The sequence below is a fragment of the Gavialis gangeticus genome, unplaced genomic scaffold (assembly GCF_001723915.1).
Source record: "Gavialis gangeticus isolate Ggan-Ray unplaced genomic scaffold, GavGan_comp1, whole genome shotgun sequence".
NCBI lineage: Eukaryota > Metazoa > Chordata > Crocodylia > Gavialidae > Gavialis > Gavialis gangeticus.
In genome coordinates, this window is record NW_017729002.1 from 20131360 (window position 1) to 20143118 (window position 11759).

Consider the following 11759-nt stretch of genomic DNA (forward strand, 5'->3'; position numbering starts at 1 on the left):
GGGGTAGAGTCCTGGGCTCAGGACCCGCGGGGCGGTTAGCGCCTGTCACAGCCCCAAACAAGTGGTCCAAAGCACGAGGTCTGCCCCTGCAATACTGTAGATGTTAACATAAGCAGCACTGAGGAAAAGGAAGTTTTGTAAAGATGGTACAACATACACATCTGCATAATGAGAGCCAGTAACAAGCAGAGGTTGAAATATGCTCAAGATTGAGTGCAGTCCAGTAGACTGTATAATGGCCCAGGAAAGTAGTGGAAAGCGGTTGTGCACCAGGAAGCCTCCCAGCGGTTAGGGAAGTCTGGGGGCCGGTGTTGCTCTGGGCTGCTCCTAAGGCACGCAGGTCTCCTTCCAGAACCGCAATCCTTTGGTGGCCGTGTATTACACCAACCGGGCCTTGTGCTACCTGAAGATGCAGCAGCACGATAAAGCCTTGGCAGACTGCAAGCATGCGCTGGAGCTAGACAGTCAGTCTGTGAAGGCCCACTTCTTCCTGGGGCAGTGCCAGATGGAGATGGAGAACTATGATGAGGCCATCGCTAACCTGCAGAGGGGTGAGTGCCTGCCAGTCAACAGGCAGCTGGGCCTGACTTAAGGCATTGATGGCCTTCATAGTCTATTGACCTTCCCTGCTAACAGGAGTGCCCTGGCTGCTTTTAACTTACCAGCAGGGGATGTGGCCCTTCTCTGTTCATAGGTGCTAGGATGGAGGCCCTGGCTAAGCTGCAGGCAGGCCTCCCATCCTGAATGGGCACAAGTAGTGCCCACCTGTACAACTACAGCCTGTGAATACAAAGTAGGAAAAGCTGGAGTTGAGCAGGGGGCAGCTTGGAGTGACCATACACGCACCAGTTGAAAGCCTGTGGGAGTTCAGTGCCTCTGTGCTTGACCACACACCAGTCGTGGTTGCGGGTGAGGCCCAAGGGGGAGTCAGTTTCTTTGGCAGCTGCTTGGAATTCAGTCCCCAAGCAGCTTCTCTCTGGCTTGCATGGTGGGGTTCGGGTTGTAGCCTGCAGCTTCAAGCTTAATGAGCCCTCCCCATTTGCTGCTTTGTGCCACAGCAGCAGCATGACTTGGCAGTGCCCCTCAGGAGTGTATTAGCCACTTAAAGCTGTAGATGTCAACTTCTGACTGCCCTGCATTGTGTAGGTGCTGGCGTGGCTGGAGCAGAAAGAGTGAAACCACCATCTAGAGGCTGGTATTCTGGTGATGAGCTGCACTGCCAAGTGGGTTTAGGAAGGCTTCTCTGCTGACCTCCACTTTGTCTCCTCAGCCCACAATCTCGCCAAGGAGCAGCGCCTGAATTTTGGGGATGACATTCCAAGTGCCCTGCGGATTGCCAAGAAGAAGCGCTGGAACAGCATTGAGGAGAAACGGATCAATCAGGAAAATGAGTTGCACTCCTACCTGACCAAACTCATCATGGCTGAGAAGGAGAGGTAATGTGGGTAGGAATCTCTTCTCCCTCAGCAGCTCGGAGGCATGGCCTGGAAGAGTGCCAGGCCTCTGCAAACAGGGGGAAGGAATTGGAGGGTCCTCTGAAGGATGAGGGTGGCCTGGCCCCATAGACTGACTTTGCCATCTGGGGTGTGAGGAAGGCCAAGGGGTTGCACATCTGCTGGTATCTGCTGTTGCCCTAAGGAGTCTGGTGCTGTTATAGTTGGTGGAGAGTCCCTTTCTGAGAAAGTCGGAGGCTTTGTGCTAGGGACCTGTGTTAATTTGGAGGTGACTGCTCCTCCTTCTCCAGCATGGCGTTCCTGGTTGCTTGCCAAAGCTTACTCTGTGCTATAATATTCTTCTGTGTCTGTCCTAGGGAGCTGGACGAATGCCGAAGAACACAGCAAGAGGAAAACATGGATGAGAACCGGGGCAGGGCTCAGCTGGCCAACATTGAAGCCAAACATGTAAGGCATCTCCCTCATTGTACATTTGGGGCTCCCAGGCAGGGTTGGACTGTTTCAGTGTGTTTTTGCTTGGGGAGAGCAGCAAACCTGGGGGGCGTTGCTTCCTTGGGGGGCCACCCTAGCATGAAAGGTGGTAGCCAGACCTTTTTCAGGTGAGCGTGGCCCTACGGGTGACCTCTGGGTGCTTGAACCCATGGGGGCACCAAGAGATGCCACAGTAAAACCTTTGTGGGGATTCTGGAGCACAAAGGGGAAGTGGCTGTCACCACGTCCTGCTTTCCAGGCTGCTGTGCTGAGCGAGGATAACTGTTGGGGGCAGGGCTATAATCACAATTGCAACAGGTCAAAGGAAACAAAGCAGGTTCCCCTCACAGTGGCTGCTGTCTCCAGTGCTCAGTGGCTGTATAATGCAGCCTGCTTCTGAAGCTCTTTTTGCACCAGGTGCCTGTCCAATACCAGCAGCTGCAGCCCGTGTCAAAAATAGGTTGAATGGTATTGCTTCCCGTGTTCATATCCTGTGCCCTGTCCATGCTGTGTGATGCATCACCCAACGTAGCTTGTCTGCTATATGCTCAGGGCACAGTGGGCTTTTTCGTGGCTTCACCTCACAGCCCTTATCTCCCACCAGTTCTTCAGGCACCTTTAGAGACTCTTTGGAAGCCCTGCCGCTGCTGCTGCTCTATCAACCTATTGGCCTCTATGATTTGACATGCTACACCATCCTCCACCTCCTCCATTATGCTGCCACTATGCAGCCTCCTGCTTGAACCTTGTGTCCAGCTCTCCTGTACAGCGGCAGGAGCACTAACCATTTAGTGGTACTGGATGCTTTGTCACTTTCATGGACAAGAGCAGCACCTGTAAGAAGGTTCTCTCTGAATGCAATTTCCCCCTGCCCAGTGCTGGCAGGAGCCAATGGAGATTGGCTGAGGGTGGGAGACCTAAACTGGTCATGGAAATCCCTGGGCACATGGAGCCCCTTTTCCAACTGCTCCTGTGAGCCACATCTGTGCAAGTGGCAATACTGCCGTGAGGCCCATGCTGTAGGGAGAGGCTGTGATCTCCATCTGGGACATGGACAGAGACCAAATTCTTCAGGCTCCAATGCTGAAGCAGCAACTAAGTCCTGCAGGCCCCTCCCATTAAAGAGGCTGTTTCTCTTCCAGGACAAATACCTGGCAGATATGGATGAGCTCTTCTCTCAGGTGGATGAGAAGAGGAAGGTGAGGCTGTGTTGAACAGGTGCTGCTGCCCTTGTCAGGATGGCATGTGGTGTGTTTGTGGGTGGGGCAGACCTGCATTTGCTAGCTTGGCTCAAGGTACCAAAGAGACCCAGTGGCTTATCCCACCCTTCCCATTTTCTTCCCCCTGACTATGCTGCCAGAGCCATCTGGAACTCACTGGCAATCTCTGTTTAAAATGGGAGCTTCTGTGCCAGGTGCCTGGAGCTATGTGATGAGAGAGAGCTGGGGGTGGACTGTCTCTGCATCGGCAGTTGTTCTCCAAGGCTCTTGTGCATCTGCCATGGATGGAATAAAAGCTGCATGGTGGTGGCTCTATCTGGGGTGGGATTTCATGGGGAGGAAACAAACCCTTGGAATGGAGAGATGTAAAAACCTATGCCTCCACCTGCCCCTCCTGGCTTACCTGATGTCTGCCATGAGTGAAGGGCCTTTCTTGTGCCCTCACCTGGCAGGAAGGCAGGGCAGCAGGGGTGGAGCCCCATGGGAGAAGAAACTATGAGCTCTGTGCAGCTCCTGTCCATGCTGAGGCCCTGTTCCTGCTTCAGTTGCTTGTTGGCTTGTGGCAGCGGTGTGGGGAAGGGGGAGAGAGTGAGGGTCTTGTAGCTCAGCAGCTCCCTAATGCTGCACCTCAATCTCTCGAGTCAGAAGCGGGACATCCCTGACTACTTGTGTGGAAAGATCAGTTTTGAACTGATGCGAGAGCCCTGTATCACGCCCAGTGGGATTACCTATGACAGGAAAGATATAGAGGAACATCTCCAGGTAATGGGGGAGCCTGAGTATTCAGCATTTGGGGGAGTGGGGAGGTTGGGTGGGTGAGAGATGCGGGGAAGACTCTTGGGAGATGGTGACTTATAGGTGTATTGGCTTCTTCAGCTGAAGTTGCTGCCAGTGCTCTCTCTTCCTGTGGCTTTATAGAGTTTTCCCCTCTGAGGTGTGAAAAACTCCTGTACATTTTGGAAACTGCCTTTGTAGGGGGAATGGTGCCACAGGCTAAACCTCCAGCCCCTTCCCTGTGAGCTTTTCTTGAGCAAGAGAGAGTCAGAGGGCAGCTTCCCCCATCTTGGAGCCTCTTTAGGCACTGTGCTGCTACTGTAGCTAGCCCCAGGCCTTGATCATGAGGGAGGAATCAGCACTGGTGCAGGTGCGGCTGTCCATTCCTTCTGGATGGATGGTAGCACTGGTGAGTAGAATAGCACTTTGAGTTGAAGATGTCCTACTGGAAAGCTTTAGTCCAGCTTGGTCCTGCTTACCTTGTCCTGCCTCTCCTTGTGCCATGCCGGGGCAGTAAAGAACAGCTGTTCTGTGTGAGTTTCTAGGCCCTGCTTTAACTTCACCTGTCCAGGGCTCCTTGGTGAGGGGCTGTTCACTCTGGGATCCAGCTCCATTTGACAACTGAGTCTGTCGCCTCAGGCTCCTATTGGGAAGAGGAGGGAGGTGGAAGGGCTTTAGTTTGAGCAAAGTTGAAAGATGCTTCATATAAGTAGTGGGACCTAACTAATTAGAGATCATTTACGCTCTCAGGGTCTGTTCTGTTTATTGCATTGCTCCTCACACCACTCTGGGGCCAGGTTCTTTCTCCCAGGTTCCCACAGCAGCAGAAGCAGTTGGGTCTTGTGATGGAAACCATTTCTGCTCAGTAGGAGGGAGAGATGATGCACTTCTGACATCATCTCTGGGTGGGGCAAGGTGTGGTTCTAAGAAGGAAGTGGTGATCCAAGGGGTGGGGAGAGAGGGTTGAATTGCCTGGCTGTGGCATCTGGTCTTCATTGTGCAGATAGGGTCAGACCCAGGGTCTGCAGCCTAGGGGACTGCTTGGTAGGGCCAACAGGCCTAGGGTGGTAGTGTGGGGGGGAAGCTTAGCTGAGTTGGCGCTCAGTCCATCCTCCTCATGGCCTCCCTTCCCTTTCAGCGTGTGGGACACTTTGATCCTGTGACTCGAAGCCCTTTGACCCAGGACCAGCTGATTCCCAACCTTGCTATGAAAGAGGTGATAGATGCGTTCATATCAGAAAATGGTTGGGTAGAAGATTATTGACAGGAGGGTGAAGTTGGCTTGACTGGATTCTCTCTGCAGCCCCAGCTGTGGCAGCACAGGGATGTCCTGCTGCAGACTGCTCTCCAAGCTTGCTGGGCTGGCACCATGCCTTACTCACTCTCTGTCCGTCTCTCTCTCTTCTTGGATGTCTGGAGATCCATTGGCAGTGCTGGACTAGGGGTGTTTTCATATCATCTCCCTGAAACAGCTGGGCTGGACCATCTGGAGCAGGAGCATGAAGGAACCTCCCAGCTTCATTCTTCCACTGGGTTCTTTGCAACATGGTAGGCTGGAGAGAGACCACCTCATGGGGGAGGGGAGTACTTGTCCTGAAGATGGCACCCCTGGAAAGCACTTTGGGAGGAGATGGGGCTGTGCGTGGCCAACCAGCATCACTGCTTCTCATCATCTGCCTCCACATCTCAGCTGTAGAGAAAGGCCCTCCTCCACATCACAGCAATCAGCTCTCCAAAGAGTTCTCTCCAGCCCTCGCCCAGCAGAAGCCCTGCTCCTGGAGATACGTGGAAGCCTCCCAGTGGTAGTGAGGGCCAAGGGTGAGCTGTCCTCTCCTCCTCCCTCTGAATGTACATACTTGGTGTTCCCGTGGCACTACATCTCCCTGCTGTCCAGCGTAGCTCTGAATGTTGCCCTGTAATAGCCACATGCTGGGGAGGGGGCAGACAATGGATGGTAAGTTATGGAGACATTGACTTGGCTGAGGCTTGTTCTGGGAAAGCACTGTTCCACAGGATGGAAGCTGGGAATTGCTGGAGGCCCAGGGCTGTTAGTTCCCCATTAAACACTTGGATTTAAGTTCATTTTTTTTTTTGTTTTAATTAAAACCCTTTAAAAAAAAACAAGTAGATGAATCCTGTCTCTAGTTGCTGGGAGTTGCGGTGTAAGATTGGCTCAGACTGCTGGCTTCCCGAGCTCGCTCTTCGGAAGCTTGCCAATGTCAATAAATATTTCAGCAATAAGCGTTTAAATAGCCCGAGTGGTTCATTGCCACAGGGATCCCTCCTTGAGAGAGGCCAGTGGAAGCTTTTCCAATCCCTAGAGCAGATGGGAGCTGAAGGGGAGAGCTGCATGATTAGGGATACCTGAGTGATGGTTAAGCTGCTTCCACACAGAGCTTGTTTGGATGGGATGCAGCACCTCCAGAGGCTCCTCGCCTCCATGCTGTAGATGAGGCTAGCTGCAGTCTTTGCTGGGATGTGCACACATACAGTGTGTCTCTTGGGTGTGAGACCTGGGCTGCCTTCCCAGTTGCATCACGTGGTCAGGGCTGTTCAGCAGGGAGTGCATTTAGGTTCTTGCCTTGCTGCTGATCAGATTCTTAAATCTGCTCCCTTGCTACTGGATGGTCTGGGCCTTTGTGCAGTTAGACTTCTCCCCAGACAGGATAATGATGGTATTTTGGCACTGGGTAAAACTGCTTGAGCACTTGGCATGTCCCTCCCATGTTTCTGCAGGTGCAAAGACTCCAGAATGCTACTGGCAGCTTTGCCTCCTGTGTAATCTTCACTCCAGGGGGTGGGCTCGTGGGAGTGCATGGAGATGCATGTGGCTACATGCTCTGGAGTTGGGTATAACAGTGAATTCCTGGCCCCTTGACATCTTTCCCAAGAGGCAACAGTGAACAGTGGCTGCAGTGTATAAGTACTGGGTCCTCTAGTTGAGCTTGTGGGTGAAGGGTGGCAGTGGCAGGGCACTGGCCATGACTATAAGGAGCTGGGGTTGGAGATGCTTCCTTTCCTTTCTCATGTCCTTGTGACAAGGTATTTAGCAGAATTTGCAGATTCATTGGAATCTGACGGCTGCATGGTAAGTGCTTCTGCTTTGGGCTTGAACGTGCAACCTCTGGGCTATCAACCCCACACCACCCTAGCTTGGAGATGCTGATACTGACTCAAACATGGGTTTTCAGTCGGTATCACTGAGCTTTTGCTAGGTGGGAAAGGCACACATGCAGCACCTAGCTGTAGTGACATCTCAGGCCAGCTGCCCAGCCAGTCTGTTCTACCTATGGATAAAGGCAGTGTGCCCAGTATCTAGCAGGAGGTGAGGAAGATCTGTTTTGTCAGGCTAGTGATCACCTTACCATGTTCTGCATGATGAAGAGTGACAGCCTTGGTAATTCTAGCTGCCTGTTGGAACTGCAGATGCTATTCTTTCACTGATGAGTTTAGTAATTCTTTTTAATCAGGTTAAGAACTCTGCCTCTACTGCCCTGTGGTGAGGAGTCCTGCAGGCTAATTACTGGCTGCAGAAGGGTGTATTTTCTCTTGGCCACAAAGGACTTGTGTTCAATTTCAGTGAGGAGCCCTTTGTTCAAGGAACCTGAAGGGGGCAAGAGCACCTGCATGGCATCCTGGATCATGAATCCTTGCTGGAGGTGATCCCAGCACCTAGAGCGCTTCACAAACAGTAATCCACACCCCTTCTCCCCTCCCCTGGGATAAATTACTCAGTGGGTGATGGTCTCTGTGGTAAAAGGCTTACTGTGATGAAACCAAGCAGATGCTCCGAGACCTTGTTTTTTTTTCAGCTTTACTTTTGATGCTGTAGTTGCCTGAGTGACTCTGGCCACTCCAGAGTGACTGATGGGGAGTGGTGGTCAGGCCCCTATACCTCCAGACTTTCAGCTTCTGAAGTGCAGGCTGAATTGTAGAAAGTTAGGGTTGGAAAGAACTTCAGAAGGTCATCTATTCCAGCCCCCTGCTCAAAGCAGGACCATCTCCAACGAGATATCTCAGATAAAGCTTTGTCTAGCCAGGTCTTGAAAACCTCCAAGGATGGAGCTTTTACCACCTCTCTGGGTAACCTGTTCCAGTTTTACTACCCTCTCAGTGAGAAAATTCTTCCTAATATCTAACCTAAGCTTCCCCTGCTGCAACTTGAAACTGTTGCTCTTTGTTCTGTCATCTGCCACCACTGAGACCAGTCTAGTTCCATCGTCTTTCGAACTTCACTTCAGGTAGGTGTAGACTGCTATTAAGTCCCCTCTGTCTCCTCTTTAGATTAAATAAGCCCTGTTCTGTCAGTTTTTCCTCATAAGTCATGTCCCCCAGCCCCTGAACCATTTTTGTTGCTCTTGACTGGACTCTTGCTGACAATTTGTCCACATCCTTTCTGTAGTGGGGGGCCCAGAACTGAACACGGTACTCCAGATGTAGCCCCACCAGCACTGAAGAGAGGAATAATCACTTCCCTTGGCCTGCTGGCACCACACCTACCAATGCAGCCCAGTATGTTAACCGTCTTGGCAGCAAGGGCACACTGCTGGCTCACATTCAGCTTATTGTCCACTGTAACCCCCAGCTCCTTTTCTGCAGAGCTGTTGCCCAGCCAGTCAGCCCCCAGCCTGTACTGGTGCATGGGATTGTTTTGTCCTAAGTGTAGGGCTTTTGCACTTGTCCTTGTCAAACATCATGAGATTTTTTTTTTTGGTCCAATCCTCCAATTTGTCTAGGTCACTCTGAATCTTAGCCCTACCCTCCAGTGTATCTGGTGTCATCTGCAAACTTGCTGAGGGTGCACCATATGCCATCTTCCAGGTCGTTGATGAAGATATTGAACAAAACCAGCCCCAGGACTGACCTCTTGGGCATTCCTGTTGTTACTGGCTGCCAACTAGACATTTAGCCATTGATTACTACTGAGGCCAATGCTCTGGCCAGCTTTCTATCCACCTTACAGTCCATTCATCCAGGCCATACTTCCTTAGGTTGTGTGTGAGAATGCTGTGGGAGACCATATCAAAAGCCTTGCTAAAATCAAGGTATACCGCATCCACTGGTCAACCTGCACTGTTTGCCCATTTCCAATCATCCAGGAGCTCTCCTGATTGCCCTGAATTTTCAAAGATGGTGGCTAATGGCTCTGTAGGCACATCAGCCAAGTTCCTCAGCACTCTTAGGTGCATCTGATCAGGCCCCATGGACTTGTTCACATCCATCTTTTCTTGGTAGTCCCTAACCTGTTCTTTCATTGCTGAAGGCTGCTTGCCTTCTCCCCAAGCTGTGCTTCCTACCATGGTAGTCTGGGAGCTGCCCTTAGCTGTGAAAGCTAAGGCGAAAAAGGTTTTGAGCACTTCAGCCTTTTCTGCATTCTGTCACCAGTTGCCTCCCCAATTCAGCAAGGGACCCACACATTCCCTGATCCTCCTCTTGCTGCTGATATTCTTGCAGAAACCCTTCTTGTTACCCTTCACATCCCTTGCTAGCTACAACTCCAATTGTGCTTTGACCTTCTTGACTTCATCCCTGCATGCCTGATCAATGCTTAAGGAGAGCCGTTCCTTTGGCTGTCCTCCATTCCTGCATAGGTCCTGCAGAACTGCATTGCTGGAGGTGGCAGCGTGTTCCTCATTGTGGAGGGGCAAGCTGCATCCTGGCATCTCTTCCTAGCTTTGCTGCCTGTCACTGCTAACCCTAATGTTGCCTTTCTCCACAGCAGGAATTGAGGGCTGTGTGTTGTGTGTGCTGGCAGGTGCTATGTAGAGCAGAACAGTCTCACTTAGAGATGGATACAGCTGGGGCAGTAAGAGGGTAAGGGGACAGTGCTTTTGTACTCAACCTGGCTTCCCATGTGGTGGGGTGAAAGAGACAGCCAATACCAAGGATTATAGTCATCTACATTTTTTAATCCAAAGAGTAACAGGGCAAAAAACCCCAATAAATAACCTAAACGATGTCAAGTATTTAGTCCTGTCCCCTATGCCTGAGTCGGTGTGTAAGGAAATCCTAGCCAGTGGCTGCACAAAAGGAGCTGGTCCCTTGGCTTTTCCAGAAGGCACCCATGGGGGCTGGGGGCACTGCACATATGAGGTCAGGCTCAGCAGAGGAACACCCCTCCCCACCCTTACCTAACTGGGATGCGCCATAAGCTAGGGGGCTGGTCCACTGCTAAAATGCCCTGGTAGAAGCTGCTCTCTGACAGCACTCCAGTCTGCTAGTCCTCAGGAGCTGCCTTGTTAAACTGGCCTTGTTGCTCAAGCACTTGGAGTAGTGTAACACAAGCACAAAGATAAATCAAGCTCAGAAGAGAAGGTGGTTGGGCACCTGCCCTCCCCTGTGCTCATTTGGTCATGGAGCTGCTGGAATATAGCCCCAGGTCAAGGGGAAGAGAGGAATGGAAGAACTGGAGCAGATGCTGAAGTAGGGTCCAGCTGTAGAGGAGCACTACTTGTGAGCACCCAGTCTTGGGAGCTTCTACCCTTCATAAGGACAAAGGTCAGGCCACTAAGCCAAAGCCTGGAACAGCTGCACTCCCCCCCAACACACACACGCAAGGGGCTAGGGCACACAGGTGCTGTGCCTATCCAGGTGCTCACACAAAGGTCTCCATTGCAGTAGCCCATGGAAGATGGCAAAGGGGTGCTACAATCTAGCAGCACCACAGTTTCTATCTGGGATGGGAAGCATGTGGACTCTTCAGCTGTAGGGGCAGGGCACAGCTCAGCACTACCCCAGGAAGGTGGAGATGAAAACGCTTGTGTCCAAATTGAGTGTGGCATGCCACCAGCGGGCAGGGAAGTACAGGACCTGCAGAAGGGAGCATGGGGTAAACAAGGGACAGGCAGGGGTGGTGGTTGTCTGCACTGCTGCAGGCTAGGTGCTGTTGTGTTCTAGAGACCTACTACATGGTGCTAGGGGCAGGAAGCTGCTTGCCCTGTGATGCCTTTGCATAAGGGAGAGCTGCTCACTCCAGCTGGAATCTGCATGGGGTTAAGTGTGGGATGTATGCACACACCCACACTTAGCTGGAGGGAATGTGTTCATGAATGGTGCATGTCTGTGTGTGTGCGCTGTGTCACCACCTCCCTCCCGCAATGTACCCAGATGCTAGCAGCTGCTACCTTGGCATGCTCCAGGCCAGTGGTTCTCAACCCTTTTTCTACCAGGACACATTTGCAACTATCAATGGCCAGTCCCAACCCAGTATCTCTTGCTCCTGATCCAGTGCCCCCTGGCCCCATCTTCCCGGTGTGGGTGTGTGGGGCATGGGGAGCCCCAAGCAGCCCTTCACAGGGCACCATGCAATTACCACACTTCCATCCTCCAGGAGCTGAAAAGTTATAAAACTTGAGCACCCCCAATGCTGTTGGATTAGCTTCAGAGACTCTGGGTTAAGAAAGGACTACATTCCTGTTATAGATGGGGAAACTAAGGTAGAAAAGCCAGTTGCACTATGGGGAACAGTTAGTTCTGGCCCCTAGGGTCATCTAAGGCTCCTGCCATTTCAGATTGCAGGGGATGAGGGGGGTGCGGAACAGAGAGAGGTGACATGACTGCCTGATTTCACAGTGGGAGAGCAGGGCACTGAACCCACCTCTCTTGTCCTAAGCACTGCACACCCCGTCACCACTGTCTAAAGCTTTAGTTAGCCTCACTTATTCCCAGTTGTGCTCTCAGAGCCTTGCCTGGGTCTGCTACTAAGCCTTTTTCTGTGCCTGCCTCCCCATACTGCTGCTCCCCTCTGTTCGAGGTCACCAGGCTGGGAGGAGCTGGGCTACAGCATGGGCCTCACCCCTCCCCTTCCCTTCAATGTGGTGATGGGGGGGGGGGGGGGGGG

The 11759-nt window shown here is 52.1% G+C and overlaps 2 protein-coding genes across 2 annotated transcripts in view; one reads left to right on the forward strand and one right to left on the reverse strand.

The window, feature by feature from the left end:
* Positions 1-318: 318 nt before the first annotated feature.
* On the forward strand, positions 319-7359 carry STUB1 (STIP1 homology and U-box containing protein 1). Its single transcript, XM_019507599.1, has 6 exons — positions 319-551; positions 1271-1436; positions 1811-1901; positions 3068-3124; positions 3791-3907; positions 5058-7359. The coding sequence occupies exons 1-6, from the start codon at positions 410-412 to the stop codon at positions 5181-5183; spliced, it is 699 nt and encodes a 232-aa protein (XP_019363144.1). The 5' UTR covers positions 319-409; the 3' UTR covers positions 5184-7359.
* Positions 7360-9807: 2448 nt separating this feature from the next.
* The window catches only part of JMJD8 (jumonji domain containing 8), a 5106-nt gene continuing 3154 nt past the window's right edge, over positions 9808-11759 (reverse strand). Inside the window, exon 6 of the mRNA XM_019507397.1 lies at positions 9808-10729. Coding sequence (XP_019362942.1) covers positions 10649-10729 — 81 coding nt within the window. The 3' untranslated portion in view covers positions 9808-10648. The remainder of the gene's footprint in view (positions 10730-11759) is intronic.

What these genes read in the sequence shown, in the direction of transcription:
- STUB1 (XM_019507599.1), top strand. Translation starts at nt 410, where the DNA reads ATGCAGCAGCACGATAAAGCCTTGGCAGACTGCAAGCATGCGCTGGAG. An exon ending in ATCATGGCTGAGAAGGAGAG is followed by an intron (nt 1,437 to 1,810) that starts GTAATGTGGGTA and finishes TGTCTGTCCTAG; the next exon opens with GGAGCTGGACGAATGCCGAA. An exon ending in ATATAGAGGAACATCTCCAG is followed by an intron (nt 3,908 to 5,057) that starts GTAATGGGGGAG and finishes CTTCCCTTTCAG; the next exon opens with CGTGTGGGACACTTTGATCC.